General features: G+C 51.9%; 1 protein-coding gene across 2 annotated transcripts in view; it reads right to left on the bottom strand.

Moving 5' to 3' along the window:
• The window catches only part of HIRA (histone cell cycle regulator), a 127,068-nt gene that overhangs the window by 49,107 nt on the left and 61,087 nt on the right, over positions 1-16,874 (bottom strand). For both annotated transcript variants that reach the window (XM_075321188.1, XM_075321195.1), the window contains exons 17-19: positions 9,488-9,589; positions 7,130-7,278; positions 6,889-7,050 (exon numbers count right to left, since the gene is read on the bottom strand). In XM_075321188.1, coding sequence (XP_075177303.1) covers positions 6,889-7,050; positions 7,130-7,278; positions 9,488-9,589 — 413 coding nt within the window. The remainder of the gene's footprint in view (positions 1-6,888; positions 7,051-7,129; positions 7,279-9,487; positions 9,590-16,874) is intronic.

Genomic DNA, 16,874 nt, shown 5'->3' with positions numbered 1-16,874 from the left:
TGAAAGTGTGCAGACTAGACCAGGTAGCTGCCTGACACACCTGCTGAGCCGTAGCCCGATGCCGCAGTGCCCAGGACGCACCCACGGCTCTGGTAGAATGGGCTTTCAACCCTGGGGGAAGTGGAAGCCCAGAAGAACGGTAGGATTCAAGAATTGGTTCCTTGATCCATCGAGCCAAGGTTGACTTGGAAGCCTGCGAACCCTTACGCTGGCCAGCGACAAAGACAAAGAGGGCATCTGAACGGCGCAGGGGCGCCGTGCGAGACACGTAGAGTCGGAGTGCTTTCACTAAATCTAATGAGTGCAAATCCTTTTCACATTGGTGAACTGGATGAGGGTAAAATGAAGGTAAGGAGATATCCTGATTGAGATGAAAAGGGGATACCACTTTAGGGAGAAATTCCGGGACCGGACGTAGAACCGCCTTATCCTGGTGAAAAACCAGGAAGGGGGCTTTGCATGACAGCGCTGCCAGTTCCGACACTCTACGGAGCGACGTAACTGCCACTAGAAATTCCACCTTTTGCGAAAGACGTGATAAAGAGACCTCCCGCAGCGGCTCGAAAGGTGGTTTCTGAAGAGCCGTTAGCACCCTATTGAGGTCCCAGGGTTCCAGCGGACGCTTGTAAGGTGGGACTATGTGGCAAACTCCCTGCAGGAACGTGCGGACCTGCGGAAGCCTGGCTAGACGCTTTTGAAAAAATACGGAAAGCGCCGATACTTGTCCCTTGAGAGAGCCGAGAGACAAACCCTTGTCCATTCCGGATTGAAGGAATGAAAGAAAAGTGGGTAAGGCAAAGGGCCAGGGAGTAAAACCCTTGTCAGAGCACCAGGATAAGAAGATCCTCCAAGACCTGTGATAGATCTTGGCGGACGTTGGTTTCCTGGCCTGTCTCATAGTGGCAATGACATCTTGAGATAACCCTGAGGACGCTAGGAGCCAGGACTCAATGGCCACACAGTCAGGTTGAGGGCCGCAGAATTCAGATGGAAAAACGGCCCTTGAGACAGCAAGTCTGGGCGGTCTGGGAGCGCCCACGGTTGACCCACCGTGAGATGCCACAGATCCGGGTACCACGACCGCCTCGGCCAATCTGGAGCGACGAGGATGGCGCGATGACAGTCGGACCTGATTTTGTGCAGCACTCTGGGGAGCATCGCCAGAGGAGGAAACACATAGGGAAGTCGAAACTGCGACCAATCCTGAACTAATGCGTCCGCCGCCAGAGCTCTGTGATCTTGAGACCGGGCCATGAATGCCGGGACTTTGTTGTTGTGCCGTGACGCCATGAGATCGACGTCCGGCGTTCCCCAGCGGCGACAGATCTCTCGAAACACGTCTGGGTGAAGAGACCATTCCCCCGCGTCCATGCCCTGTCGGCTGAGAAAATCTGCTTCCCAGTTTTCTACGCCCGGGATGTGAACTGCGGAGACGGTGGAGGCTGTGGCTTCCACCCACTGCAGAATTCGCCGGACTTCCTGGAAGGCTTGACGACTGCCAGTGCCGCCTTGGTGGTTGATGTAAGCGACGGCCGTGGCGTTGTCCGACTGGATTCGGATCTGCCTGCCCTCCAGCCACCGATTAAAGGCCAATAGGGCTAGATACACTGCCCTTATCTCCAGAATATTGATCTGAAGGGATGACTCTATCGGAGTCCAGGTTCCCTGAGCCCTGTGGTGGAGAAAAACCGCCCCCCACCCTGACAGGCTCGCGTCCGTCGTGACCACAGCCCAAGTGGGGGGTAGGAAGGATTTCCCCTGCGACAGAGAGTTGGGAAGGAGCCACCACTGAAGTGACGTCTTGGTTGCAAGGGACAGAGAGACGTTCCTGTCGAGTGAAGTCGACCTCCTGTCCCATTTTCGGAGAATGTCCCACTGGAGTGGCCGCAGATGGAATTGCGCGAAGGGCACTGCCTCCATCGCTGCCACCATCTTCCCCAGGAAGTGCATGAGGCGCCTCAAGGGGTGTGACTGACCCCGAAGAAGAGATTGCACCCCTGCCTGCAGAGAAAGCTGTTTGTCCCGCGGTAGCATGACTACCGCTGACTGAGTATGAAACTCCATCCCAAGGTACGTCAGTGATTGGGTCGGTGTCAACTTGGATTTTGGGAAGTTGATTATCCACCCGAACTGCTGGAGAGTCGCCAGAGCGACGGAAAGGCTGTTTTGACATGCCAACTGAGAGGGTGCCCTGACCAGAAGATCGTCTAAGTAGGGAATCACCGAGTGGCCCTGAGAGTGTAGGACCGCCACAACAGATGCCATGACCTTGGTGAACACCCGTGGGGCTGTCGCCAGGCCGAAAGGCAATGCCACGAACTGAAGGTGTTCGTCCCTGATGGCGAAGCGCAAAAAGCGTTGATGTTCGGGTGCGATCGGCACATGGAGATAAGCATCCTTGATGTCGATCGAAGCTAGGAAGTCTCCTTGTGACATTGAAGCGATGACAGAGCGGAGAGATTCCATCCGAAACCGTCTGGTGCTCACATGTCTGTTGAGTAGTTTGAGGTCCAGAACGGGACGGAACGAGCCGTCCTTCTTTGGCACCACAAACAAGTTGGAGTAAAAGCCGCGACCATGTTCCTGGGGGGGAACAGGGATCACAACTTCTTCTGTTTTCAGAGCGTTCACCGCCTGAAAAAGTGCATCGGCTCGCTCGGGGGGCGGGGATGTTCTGAAGAAACGAGTCGGAGGACGAGAGCTGAACTCTATCCTGTAACCGTGAGACAGAATGTCTCTCACCCATCGGTCTTGAACATGTGGCCACCAGGCGTCGCAAAAGCGGGAGAGCCTGCCACTGACCGAGGATGCGGTTCGGGGATGCCGAGAGTCATGAGGAGGCCGCCTTGGAAGCAGTGCCTCCTGCGGCCTTTTGGGGGCGTGACTTAGCCCGCCACGCATAGGAGTTCCTCTGGCCTTTCTCCGGCCTGCTGGACGAAGAGGATTGGGGCTTGGCGGAGGGACGAAAGGACCGAAACCTCGAATGTATCTGTCGTTGCTGAGGTCTCTTTGGCTTGGACTGGGGCAAGGAGGAGTCCTTTCCCTTAGATTCCTTAATAATCTCATCCAATCGTTCGCCAAACAATCGGTCGCCAGCAAACGGCAAACCGGTTAAGAACCTCTTGGAAGCAGAGTCTGCCTTCCATTCGCGCAGCCACATGGCCCTGTGGACTGCCACAGAGTTAGCGGATGCCACCGCTGTACGGCTAGCAGAGTCTAAAACTGCGTTCATGGCGTAGGAAGAAAAAACTGACGCCTGGGAAGTCAAAGACGTAACCTGCGGAGCAGAATTACGTGTAACGGCATTAATCTCAGCCAGACAAGCTGAGATAGCTTGTAGTGCCCACACGGCTGCAAAGGCCGGGGCAAAAGACGCGCCCGTGGCTTCATAGATGGCTTTCATCAGGAGCTCTATCTGCCTGTCAGTGGCATCCTTTAGCGATGATCCATCTGCAACCGATAATACAGATCTAGCCGCCAATCTAGAGACTGGGGGATCCACCTTGGGACATTGAGCCCAACCCTTGACAACGTCAGAAGGGAAGGGGTAACGTGTGTCAGTAAGGCGCTTAGTAAAAGCGCTTGTCCGGAACCGCTCTGGGCTTCTGGACAGCATCTCTGAAGTTAGAGTGATCGAAAAAAGCACTCCGTGTACGTTTAGGGAACCGAAACTGGTGTTTCTCCTGCTGAGAAGTCGACTCCTCTACAGGTGGCGGTGGAGGAGAGATATCTAACACCTGGTTGATGGAGTCCTCCCCATGAGACCTAGGGCCCCCCCTGGGAGCGTGCTGCGGCGCGGGCAGAGAGGGGCCTGGGGGTGAAGATCCAACAGGGCCTGGGGCCTGTGTAGGGACCGGTCTGGACTGCAAAGCTTCCAGCAGCTTGGCAGACCATTTGTCCATGGACTGAGCCATGGATTGTGAGAGTGACTCAGAGTTTTTCAGCAAAGACTGCAAACTCTGTCCCTGCTGCCTGGACAGGGGGAGCAACAGATTCTACCTGAGCCGAGGGGCCCACTAGTGACCGAGGCTCTGGTTGTGGAAGCAAAACAGGGGTTGAGCATTGCTCACAGTGAGGGTAGGTGGAACCCGCAGGTAACTTAGCCGCACAAGAGGTACAGGTCGCAAAATAACCCTGTGTCTTGGCCCCCTTGCTCCTTGTGGACGACATGCTGTTGTCTCCTAGGAGAGTGATCACTGAGGGTATATGGGAAGGGTATACAGCCCGACCGAACAGAAATATATAAATATATATAGTATCTATTCCGGCACCCAAAGGGGACCAGCACCGGGTGACCGGTGTGGCTTACCGACCGCTAAAAAGCGGAGTGTGTGTCCTCCAGATTCCCTGCCTTAGGTCTCCCAGCGTTGCAGAGCTCTTTCCAGGAAAACTTCCACAGGCAGAGTGCCAAAGAAATGGCTGCCGGAGCTCTCAGGGGAGGAGAGAAGCCGTGGGCGGCGTTAGAAAAGTGCGGGAATTTGGAGTCCCCACAGTGATCATTGAGGGGGGGAGGAACATACAGGATGCCCTGGCCCTCACAGCCGACGTCAGGTCGGCAGTCCCGCCCTTATCCCTGATAGACAGGCGCGGGGGCGGGAGTTTTGCTACTAGGCCGCAATTGAAGCCGGGGACTAAATTTAACACCGCGGCCGACAAACAGGCGCGGTCGGCGCGGACGTCCGCCGGCCGTCGCAAATAAGCAGCTGCTGCAGCGTCCGGGATGTAGGCGCTCCATGCACATCCCCCATGGGGGTACAGAGTACCTTAGTGATGCAGGGCCCGGTCCCTGAGGATCAACAAACTCCTGTCCGACAGATTCCCCCAGGGATTGCGGAGGGAGCACGGTCCCAGTGACTGGATGACCGCTCAGGATCCCACTTCTCCCAGAGCCGCTAAGGGATGGTGAAGGAGACGGCATGAGGCTCCTGCCTTTGTACCCGCAATGGGTACCTCAACCTTAACAGCACCGCCGACATAGTGGGGTGAGAAGGGAACATGCCGGGGGCCCCGTGGGAGCCCACTTTTCTTCCAACCGATATAACTAAAATGAGAAGCTGAGTGGATGTGTGCCTCCTTCCACACAAAGCATAAAACTGAGGAGCCCGTGATGCACGGGAGGGTGTATAGGCAGAGGGGAGGGGTTACACTTTTTAAAGTGTAATACTTTGTGTGGCCTCCGGAGGCAGAAGCTATACACCCAATTGTCTGGGTCTCCCAATGGAGCGACAAAGAAATGACCTGGAATATTCAAGAGCGAGCAGCGATCTCGCAGCAGGGGTCTGATCGTTGTTATGTGTCACACACAGCGACGTCGCTGTTGAGGTCGTTGCTACGTCACAGAAAATGGCGACTTAGCAGCGATGTCATTGTCGTCGTCGCTGCTTGTGACACCACCTTAAGTGATTAGAAGGGTTTACTCTTTGGGTCGGTGGAGTTACAGCAATACCAGATGTATATTTTTTTTTATGTCTGGCAATTAACAGTAAAAAAACACTTTTTTTTTTTTTTTACATAAAAAAAGTTTTTGCATCACCTTATTTTGAGAGCTATAATATTTCTAGATTTCTGATGTCTGAGTCAAGTAAAGGACTCGTTTTTTGCGGGATGAGTTGACGATTGTATTGGTACCATTTACAGGCACAATATTTTTTGATCGATTTCTATTCTAATTTTTTGGATGAGGAATGAATAAAAACCAGCAGTTCTGAAATTGTAGTTTTTTTTTTTTATTTATGCCTTTCACATTATGTGATAACGTGAGAAGACTGCTTCATTCACGGGGTCAGTACAATTACGATACCACATTTATATATTTTTTTATGTTTTTCCACTTTTACACAATAGAAACAATTTTATAGAAAAAGTACTGTTTTTGCAGCACTGTAAAAGCAATAGATTTATTACTTTTCTGCTCACTGAGCTGTATGGCTGCTTGTTTTTTTGCACGAAAAGATGACATTTTCAGTGATACCATGTTTATACACGCTCATCTTTTTATCGCATTTTATCCCACTTTTCTTTTGGAGTCATGATTAAATGCATAGTTTTTAGCCAAGTTTTATATTTTTTTTATGGTGTTCACTGTAGGGGTTAAATAGTGTGACAGTTTTATAGATTGCGTTGTTCTGGATTTGGCCATACCAAGTATGTGTAAATTTATTATTGTGATCACTGGTCTCATGTATTGCAACAGACATGTAATGCAATATGTGAGGCCTGTCAGATTACACTGACATATGGCCTCTCCGTGTAATCTGGCCTAACAAGCCACCATACCTAAATGTCATTGTTTCTCCTCCATCGGCTTCCAGTGATTTAATCTCATGGGTGCCTATGGAGGTGACAAAGGAAGCCCCCTCCTACAACCTTCCAAATGCCACGATTGACTGACCGATGACAGGGCCCTTCATGGGTACATATACTGATCTTTAGTTGTGCAGCTCTATATCCAACAAGTGTGTTCTGACACCTGTCATTAATTATGTGTGTAAGCAATCTTTTCTACACTAATTCTTCTGTGGGATCAGGTAGGATAGACTAGTATTCACTCCCTAGTGGGCTACTTTTTGTAGGCCCTTCCTTTTGCATACTGGAAACACATCACAAGACCTGCCATAATTTAGCTGCTCTAATTTGTTCACGTAGCTATCACAGTTTGTCTCATTTGGCAAATTTACTTGGATACTTAGGTTTACAACTTTTTCCTGTTTTTAAGACATTAGATTCAAGAACTGACTATTCACTTGTGGGAAATACATCCATTTCCTGACAAGTGCCACTGTCCCAAGATAATCAATGTCCTTCACTTTAACTAGTCACTAGTTTCCATTCTATGGCTGATCAATATACAAGCAAGCGTTTCATGCAGAACAATTTTCCATTACTCACCAAACAGAAAGGGCAGCTGAGGACGTAAGAGCCATTACAAACCGGCCTGTACATTGTAACGTAGAGATTTGGGAAGGCAGAATTATAGGTGGAAATACTCGTCTGCCACTGCTAGAAAACATCGATAACATTCGCTTCTCACAAGCTACACAAACCACCTCACTATAAAAATAAACATAAATCAGTTACAAATTTACATCATATTTGCTAGATTGCTTAACAGTCATGTGACAATACTAACTTGCTTCCTGCTGCTGCAAGAATGCGACTTGTAAGGACCGTCCTCCATTCCTTCCCATCTCGGTTACACCTGAGCTGGCTTAGTTTAGATCCGCCTACTGAGCGGAAGTCATTCTCTACTTCAATGTATATTGTGGGGTCTGCACTAATCTGAAAAGGTAAAACGAGTAAATTCTTGGCAGATAAGCAACCTGACAATATAGATCATATTTTTTGGACTATAAGACGCACCAGACTATAAGACGCACCCTGGTTTTAGAGAAGGAAAATAAAATTTTAAGCAAAAAATGTGGTCATGACACACTTATAGGGCGAGGATGTGCTGCAGACACTGTTATGGGGATAATATCCCCAAATTCTCTACTAAGGTACCCCATCCTGGTAAAGATCCGCCTGCCCTGTATATGATCCCCAGCCTTGTATATATATGTCCCTCATCCTGGTATATACTGCCATCCTGGTATGTGCTCCCATCCTGCTATATACCCCATCCTGGTGTATGGCCGCATCCTGCTATATAAACCTGCTATATGCCCTCATCCTGCTCATAATATACCCCATCCTGGTGTATGGCCTCATCCTGCTACATACCCCCCATCCTGCTATCTACCACCCATCCTGCTCATAATATACCCCACCCTGGTGTATGGCCGCATCCTGCTATAAACCCCCATGCTGCTATATACCCCCATCTTGGTATACGGCCTGCATTCTGTGGCACACAAAAAAAAAAAAACGTTCATACTCATCTTTCCTCACTCCCTGCAGCATCGCTCCTTCTCCAGTCTGTGCCAGCAGCAGCGCCGCTAAGTGTAGCCGGCCACGATCCCTGCAGCATTGCGATGTCCTCCTGTCTGTGTCGGCCGCTGCTGCGTGTGGACACCTGCGCACAGCGATTACGTCATCGCTGTGCGCACCACTAGTCTCCACACACAGCCGCAGCCGGCACAGACAGGAGGACGAGCGATGCTGCAGGGATCGTGGCTGGTGAGTAAACTGATTCACTACACCCTGCGCTGATGATGATGCGCGGGGGGCAGTGAATACAGCCGCACATGATCACTCCAGGCTGTAATTGCCAAGGGTGATCATGCGGGCCGGCTGTTTACTATCCGCGCATCCCCCGCCCATCATCCCGCCCACCTGTCTGCGTCGGCTACAGCGCTGAGAGATGATGGGCGAGATGATGGGCGTGCATATTAAATGAGCGGGCCCACGTGGTCACGGCAGGCTCAGCTGCAGCCTGCTCCTGCACCCGATGACCCTCGCCACCGCAGCCATGCCCTACATTCAGACTATAAGACGCACCCCCCCCACATTTGGGGGAAAAAAAGTGCGTCTTATAGTCCCAAATAAGGTACATTTGAATCCAGACGTTTACATACACTATACCTGGTGTACGTGTGGACGTTGGACCAGGTAGCGGCTTTGCAAAGTTGAGCCGCCCAAGTTTGATGGCGAGCAGCCCAAGAACCTTCCACCGCTCGGGTGGAAAGAGCCTTCACTTCTCTTGGGAAGGCGACACCTTTGACCCTGTATGCCTCTCGGATAACTAATCTAATCAAACGACCAATCGTGGGCTTTTGAGGCTGAAGCACCCTTCATGTGCCCACTGGAAGTACAAGGAGTGCGTCTGACTTGCGGAACGGCGCAGTTCGAGAAAAATAGATCCTCCGAGCCATGACAAGATCTAGATTATGTAGGGACTTCACAAATTAATTAACCGGAGCGGGGCAGAATGAAGACAGGACGATCTCCGATTTAGATGAAAGGGAGAAACTACCTTTGGGAGGAATGACAGTGAGGGACGAAAAAAACAACCTTGTCCTGGTGAAAAACCAGGTAGAGAACCAGGCAGGAGAGAGCAGCAAATTCCGAAACTCGCCTCACCGACGTGATAGCCTCTAAAAATGCGACTTTCCAGGAAAGTAGGAAGCAAGACCTCTTGCACTGGTTCAAAAGGTGCTTGTAGAAGGACTCCTAAAACCAGATTAAAGGTCCCCTGGATCTAGGGCCTTCCTAGGACACTAAGCAAGAAACTGGCTTACTTCCTGGTTGTCACAGGGTATACACGGAGGAGGAGGAGCTAACGTTTTTTCTCAGTTTGCCTAGTGTCAACAGAGAAATGTTTATTCTGATTTCATGTCAGATTGTGTATGCAAACGTCTGGTTTCAACTGTATAATATAAACTCAAAACACTGCAGAATGGTAAAAGTGAAATTTGGTAATAATAAAGGCCTCAGAACTAATGAAGATGTTTTAATTCTAACTGTATTTTGTATGCCATGTACTCAATATTTGGGAAATTATTTTAAAGCACCAGTTTGCTTATGTTGTAAACTTAGATAGTTGACTGACCTGCAAGGTAAAAGTCTTCTGAATCGTCGGGATAGGCAGTCGAAGTGATATGGCAGGGGTCACACATGTTAAGTCCTTCTCGGATGTTGATGCCACCTGAGACTGAAAACATTATTAAAATGAAAAATTAGCAATTTGTAACTTTATCTTTCCACATCCAATAAAAAAAAAGAGAATTTTGTTACTTACCGTAAATTCTTTTTCTTATAGTTCCGTATTGGGAGACCCAGACCATGGGTGTTTAGCTTCTGCCTCCGGAGGACACACAAAGTACTACACTTAAAAAGTGTAGCTCCTCCCTCTGAGCTTATACACCCCCTGGTAGCCAGTCCTAGCCAGTTTAGTGCAAAAGCTGAAGGAGAATAGCCACCCACAAGTAGAACCGAGTAAGAACCGGAAATACCGGAGACTCTGTCCACGACAACAGCCGGTGATAACACACGGAACAAGAAAATTGCCAACAGGCAACAGTGAGGGAGCTGGGTCTCCCAATACGGAACTATAAGAAAAAGAATTTACGGTAAGTAACAAAGAAGGGAATTTTGTTTACTTACCGTAAATTCCTTTTCTTCTAGCTCCTATTGGGAGACCCAGACAATTGGGTGTATAGCTTCTGCCTCTGGAGGCCACACAAAGTATTACACTTAAAAGTGTAAACCCCTCCCCTCTGCCTATACACCCCCCCGTGCATCACGGGCTCCTCAGTTTTGGTGCAAAAGCAGGAAGGAGGAAACTTATAAATTGGTCTAAGGTAAATTCAATCCGAAGGATGTTCGGAGAACTGAAAACCATGAACCAAGAACAATTCAACATGAACAACATGTGTACACAAAAGAACAACAGCCCGAAGGGAACAGTGGCGGGTGCTGGGTCTCCCAATAGGAGCTAGAAGAAAAGGAATTTACGGTAAGTAAACAAAATTCCCTTCTTCTTTGTCGCTCCATTGGGAGACCCAGACAATTGGGACGTCCAAAAGCAGTCCCTGGGTGGGTAAAAGAATACCTCGGTAAAAGAGCCGTTAAACGGGCCCTTCCTACAGGTGGGCAACCGCCGCCTGAAGGACTCGCCTACCTAGGCTGGCATCTGCCGAAGCGTAGGTATGCACCTGATAGTGTTTCGTGAAAGTGTGCAGACTCGACCAGGTAGCCGCCTGACACACCTGCTGAGCCGTAGCCTGGTGCCGCAATGCCCAGGACGCACCCACGGCTCCGGTAGAATGGGCTTTCAGCCCTGAAGGAAGTGGAAGCCCAGAAGAACGGTAGGCTTCAAGAATTGGTTCCTTGATCCACCGAGCCAAGGTTGACTTGGAAGCCTGCGACCCTTTACGCTGGCCAGCGACAAGGACAAAGAGCGCATCCGAGCGGCGCAGGGGCGCCGTACGAGAAATGTAGAGTCTGAGTGCTCTCACAAGATCTAACAAGTGCAAATCCTTTTCACATTGGTGAACTGGATGAGGACAAAAAGAAGGTAAGGAGAAATCCTGATTGAGATGAAAAGGGGATACCACCTTAGGGAGAAATTCCGGAACCGGACGCAGAACCACCTTGTCCTGGTGAAACACCAGGAAGGGGGCTTTGCATGACAGCGCTGCTAGCTCAGACACCCTCCGAAGTGATGTGACTGCCACTAGGAAGACCACCTTCTGCGAAAGGCGTGACAGAGAAATATCCCTCATTGGCTCGAAAGGTGGTTTCTGAAGAGCCGTTAGCACCCTGTTCAGATCCCAGGGTTCTAGCGGACGCTTGTAAGGAGGGACTATGTGGCAAACCCCCTGCAGGAACGTGCGTACCTGTGGAAGCCTGGCTAGACGCTTTTGAAAAAACACAGAGAGCGCCGAGACTTGTCCCTTAAGGGAGCCGAGAGACAAACCCTTTTCCATTCCGGATTGAAGGAAGGACAGAAAAGTGGGCAAGGCAAATGGCCAGGGAGTAAAACCCTGATCAGAGCACAAGGATAAGAAGATCCTCCACGTCCTGTGGTAGATCTTGGCAGACGTTGGTTTCCTGGCCTGTCTCATAGTGGCAATGACCTCTTGAGATAACCCTGAAGACGCTAGGATCCAGGACTCAATGGCCACACAGTCAGGTTGAGGGCCGCCGAATTCAGATGGAAAAATGGCCCTTGAGACAGCAAGTCTGGTCGGTCTGGTAGTGCCCGCGGTTGGCCCACCGTGAGATGCCACAGATCCGGGTACCACGACCTCCTCGGCCAGTCTGGAGCGACGAGGATGGCGTGGCGGCAGTCGGACCTGATCTTGCGTAACACTCTGGGCAGCATTGCCAGAGGAGGAAATACATAAGGCAGTTGAAACTGCGACCAATCCTGAACTAAAGCGTCTGCCGCCAGAGCTCTGTGATCTTGAGACCGTGCCATGAATGCCGGGACCTTGTTGTTGTGCCGGGACGCCATTAGGTCGACGTCCGGCTTCCCCCAGCGGCAACAGATCTCTTGAAACACGTCCGGGTGAAGAGACCATTCCCCTGCGTCCATGCCCTGGCGACTGAGAAAGTCTGCTTCCCAGTTTTCTACGCCCGGGATGTGAACTGCGGAGATGGTGGAGGCTGTGGCTTCCACCCACAGCAGAATCCGCCGAACTTCCTGGAAGGCTTGCCGACTGCGTGTGCCGCCTTGGTGGTTGATGTATGCCACCGCCGTGGCGTTGTCCGACTGAATTCGGATCTGCCTGCCTTCCAGCCACGGCTGGAACGCCTTTAGGGCTAGATACACTGCCCTTATCTCCAGAACATTGATCTGAAGGGAGGACTCTGGCTGAGTCCAGGTACACTGAGCCCTGTGGTGGAGAAAGACCGCTCCCCACCCTGACAGACTCGCGTCCGTCGTGACCACAGCCCAGGATGGGGGCAGGAAGGATTTCCCCTTCGACAAAGAAGTGGGAAGAAGCCACCACTGAAGGGAGGCCTTGGCTGCCCGAGAAAGGGAGACGTTCCTGTCGAGGGACGTCGACTTCCTGTCCCATTTGCGGAGAATGTCCCATTGAAGTGGACGCAGATGAAACTGCGCAAAAGGAACTGCCTCCATTGCTGCCACCATCTCCCTAGGAAGTGCATGAGGCGCCTCAAGGGGTGCGACTGGGCTCGAAGGAGAGATTGCACCCCTGTCTGTAGTGAACGCTGTTTGTCCAGCGGAAGTTTCACTATCGCTGAGAGAGTATGAAACTCCATGCCGAGATATGTCAGCGATTGGGTCGGTGTCAATTTTGACTTTGGGAAATTGATGATCCACCCGAATCTCTGGAGAGTCTCCAGAGCAATGTTCAGGCTGTGTTGGCACGCCACCCGAGAGGGGGCCTTGACAAGAAGATCGTCTAAGTAAGGGATCACCGAGTGTCCCTGAGAGTGTAGGACTGCTACCACTGTTGCCATGACCTTGGTGAAGACCCGTGGGGCTGTCGCCAGGCCGAAAGGCAGTGCCACGAATTGAAGGTGTTCGTCCCCGATGGCGAAACGCAGGAAGCGCTGATGCTCTGGTGCAATCGGCACGTGGAGATAAGCATCCCTGATGTCGATTGATGCTAGGAAGTCTCCTTGGGACATCGAGGCGATGACAGAGCGGAGAGATTCCATCCGGAACCGCCTGGTTTTCACGTGTCTGTTGAGCAGTTTGAGGTCCAGAACGGGACGGAAAGATCCGTCCTTTTTGGCACCACAAACAAGTTGGAGTAAAAACCGTGACCCCATTGCTGAAGGGGAACAGGGATCACCACTCCTTCTGCCTTCAGAGTGCTCACCGCCTGAAGAAGAGCATCGGCTCGCTCGGGGGGGCGGAGATGTTCTGAAGAAACGAGTCGGAGGACGAGAGCTGAACTCTATCCTGTAACCGTGAGACAGAATGTCTCTCACTCATCGGTCTTGGACATGTGGCAACCAGGCGTCGCAAAAGCGGGAGAGCCTGCCACCGACCGAGGATGCGGTTTGGGGAGGCCGAAAGTCATGAGGAGGCCGCTTTGGGAGCGGTTCCTCCGGCGTTCTTTTTAGGACGTGACTTAGACCGCCATGAATCGGAGTTCCTCTGACCCTTCTGTGGCCTGTTGGACGAGGAGAATTGAGACCTGGCTGAGGGCCGAAAGGACCGAAACCTCGATTGTACCTTCCGTTGTTGAGGTCTGTTTGGTTTGGACTGGGGTAAGGACGAGTCCTTTCCCTTGGATTGTTTAATGATTTCATCCAATCGCTCGCCAAACAGGCGGTCGCCAGAAAATGGCAAACCGGTTAAGAACTTTTTGGAAGCAGAGTCTGCCTTCCATTCACGTAGCCACATGGCCCTGCGGACTGCCACTGAATTGGCGGATGCTACCGCCGTACGGCTCGCAGAGTCCAGGACAGCATTCATGGCGTAGGACGCAAAAGCCGACGCCTGAGAGGTTAAAGACACAACCTGCGGAGTAGAGGCACGTGTGACTGCATTAATCTCAGACTGACAAGCTGAGATAGCTTGGAGTGCCCATACGGCTGCGAATGCCGGAGCAAAAGACGCGCCTATAGCTTCATAGATGGATTTCATCAGGAGCTCTATCTGCCTGTCAGTGGCATCCTTGAGTGATGCACCATCTGCCACTGCAACTATGGATCTAGCCGCCAGTCTGGAGACTGGAGGATCCACCTTGGGACACTGAGCCCAACCCTTGACTACGTCAGGAGGGAAGGGATAACGTGTGTCATTAAGGCGCTTAGTAAAGCGCTTATCCGGAAAAGCTCGGTGTTTCTGGACTGTATCTCTGAAGTTGGAGTGATCAAGAAAAGCACTCCGTGTACGTTTGGGAAACCTAAATTGGAATTTCTCCTGCTGAGAAGCTGACTCCTCAATCGGCAGAGTTGGAGGAGAAAGTTCTAACACCTGATTGATGGACGCTATAAGGTCGTTTACTATGGCGCCCCCCTCAGGTGTATCAAGGTTGAGCGCGGCGTCCGGCTCAGAGCCCTGATCTGCCACCTCCGCTTCATCCTCCAGAGAGTCCTCGTGCTGAGACCCTGAGCAGTGTGATGAAGTCGAGGGAAGCTCCCAGCGAGCCCGCTTAGCCGGTCTGGGACTGCGGTCCGTGTCGGAGTCCTCACCGTGGGACCTATGAGTCGCCCCAGGAGCACTTTGCTGCTCCAACCAGACCATCTATCCATAGACTCAGAAAGTTTGTCAGCGAATACTGCAAACTCTGTCCCTGTCACCTGGACAGTGGCAGCAGGTGGTTCCACCGGGGCCGAGGGTCCCACCAGTGGCAGAGGCTCCGGCTGAGTGAGTGTCACAGGGGCCGAGCATTGCACACAATGAGGGTAGGTGGAACCTGCAGGTAGCATAGCCGCACATGAGGTACAGGTTGCAAAATAAGCCTGTGCCTTGGCACCCTTGCTTTTTGCGGACGACATGCTGTTGTCTCCTCTTAGTGCAATCAGTGAGGGTATATAGCCAAAAGCAAATAGTGCGGCCGTACAGAGTAAATGTATACAATATAAGCATATAAATATACACTTCGGCACCCAGGGGGGCCAGCACCTAGTAACAGGTGCGGCTTACCGACCGCCCTCAGCGGTTGTGTGACCACCAGATTCCCTGCCTGGGCCTCCCAGAGCTGTGGAGCTCGGTGTTGTCTCCCCTCTGAAGTTCTCCAGCGTCAGAAGTGCTGATAGGAATGGCTGCCAGCGTTCTGAGAGGAGGAGGAAGCCGTGGGCGTGCCTCAGAAAGTGCGGGAATCTGGTGCCCCGCAGTGCTCAGTGAGGGGGGAGGAGGATATCTCAGTATGCTCCAGCCCTCAGCGCTGACATGTAGTCTAGCGTCCCGCCCTCACCCCTGACTGGCAGGCCCGGGGGTGGGAGTTTGCGGTACTAGGCCGCAAAAGCCGGGGACTAAATTTATTAGCGCGGCCGGCAAACAAGCGCGGCCGGCGCGGTAGTCCCGGCGACGCAAAACACCCGGCAGGTGCTGCAGCGTCCGTTACACAGGCGCTCTATGCGCCGTCCCCAAGGGGACACAGAGTACCTCAGAGGAGCAGGGCCATGTCCCTGACGATACCCGGTCTCCTGTCCAGCAGATTCCCCCAGGGGCTGCGGATGGAGCACGGTCCCATGCATGGTGACCGGTCAGGATCCCACTTCACCCAGAGCCCCTAAGGGATGGGGAAGGAAAACAGCATGTGGCTCCAGCCTTTGTACCCGCAATGGGTACCTCAACCTTAACAGCACCGCCGACCAGAGTGGGGTGAGAAGGGAGCATGCCGGGGGCCATGTTATGGGCCCTCTTTTCTTCCATCCGATATAGTCAGCAGCTGCTGCTGACTAAGTTGTGGAGCTTGCGTGCATCCTTCAACACAAAGCATAAAAACTGAGGAGCCCGTGATGCACGGGGGGGGTGTATAGGCAGAGGGGAGTGGTTTACACTTTTAAGTGTAATACTTTGTGTGGCCTCCGGAGGCAGAAGCTATACACCCAATTGTCTGGGTCTCCCAATGGAGCGACAAAGAAATTCTCTTTTTCTTTATCATTCCTTTGGGAGACCCAGACCATGGGACGTTCCAAAGCAGTCCCTGGGTGGGAATAAACAGAAAAACTAAGAAGTAGGCGTGCCTAACTTCACAAGTGGGCGACAGCCGCCTGAAGGATGCGTCTGCCCAAGCTCGCATCTGCCGAAGCATGAGCATGCACTTGGTAGTGCTTCGAAAAGGTATGCAGGCTAGTCCAAGTGGCAGCCTGACAGACTTGTTGAGCCGTAGCCTGGTGCCTAAAAGCCCAAGAGGCACCGACAGCTCTGGTCGAGTGTGCTTTGATCCCCGGCGGGGGAGGCACCTGAGTACTCTGGTAGGCGTCCGAAATGGTCGATCTAATCCAACGGGCCAAGGTCGGCTTAGAAGCAGAGAGACCATTGCGCCGCCCTGTGGTTAGCACAAAAAGAGAGGTGCACCGCCTAAGCGCAGCGGTGCGAGACACATAAATCCGGAGAGCACGCACCAGATATAGTGTATGCAGCGCTTTCTCAAAGCGATGAACAGGGGCCGGACAGAAGGAAGGCAAGGAAATATCCTGGTTAAGGTGGAAGGGAGAGACCACCTTAGGAAGAAAGTCCGGGGTCGGACGGAGAACTACCTTGTCTTGGTGAAAAACCAAAAAAGGTGACTCCGAGGAGAGCGCAGCCAAATCAGAGACTCTCCTGAGAGAAGTTATGGCAACTAGAAAGGCCACCTTTTGAGAAAGACGATACAAAGAAACCTCCCTAAGAGGCTCAAAGGGGGGTTTCTAGAATACCGTGAGGACCAAGTTAAGGTCCCAGGGATCCAAGGGCCGCCGATAAGGCGGAATGATGTGAGACGCACCTTGCATGAAGGTGCGGATCTGAGCCAGCCGGGCGAGACGCCGCTGGAACAGCACTGATAGAGCTGAGACTT

The sequence above is a fragment of the Anomaloglossus baeobatrachus genome, chromosome 1 (genome assembly GCF_048569485.1).
Source record: "Anomaloglossus baeobatrachus isolate aAnoBae1 chromosome 1, aAnoBae1.hap1, whole genome shotgun sequence".
Classification (NCBI taxonomy): domain Eukaryota; kingdom Metazoa; phylum Chordata; class Amphibia; order Anura; family Aromobatidae; genus Anomaloglossus; species Anomaloglossus baeobatrachus.
This window is presented reverse-complemented; position numbering and strand designations above follow the sequence as displayed.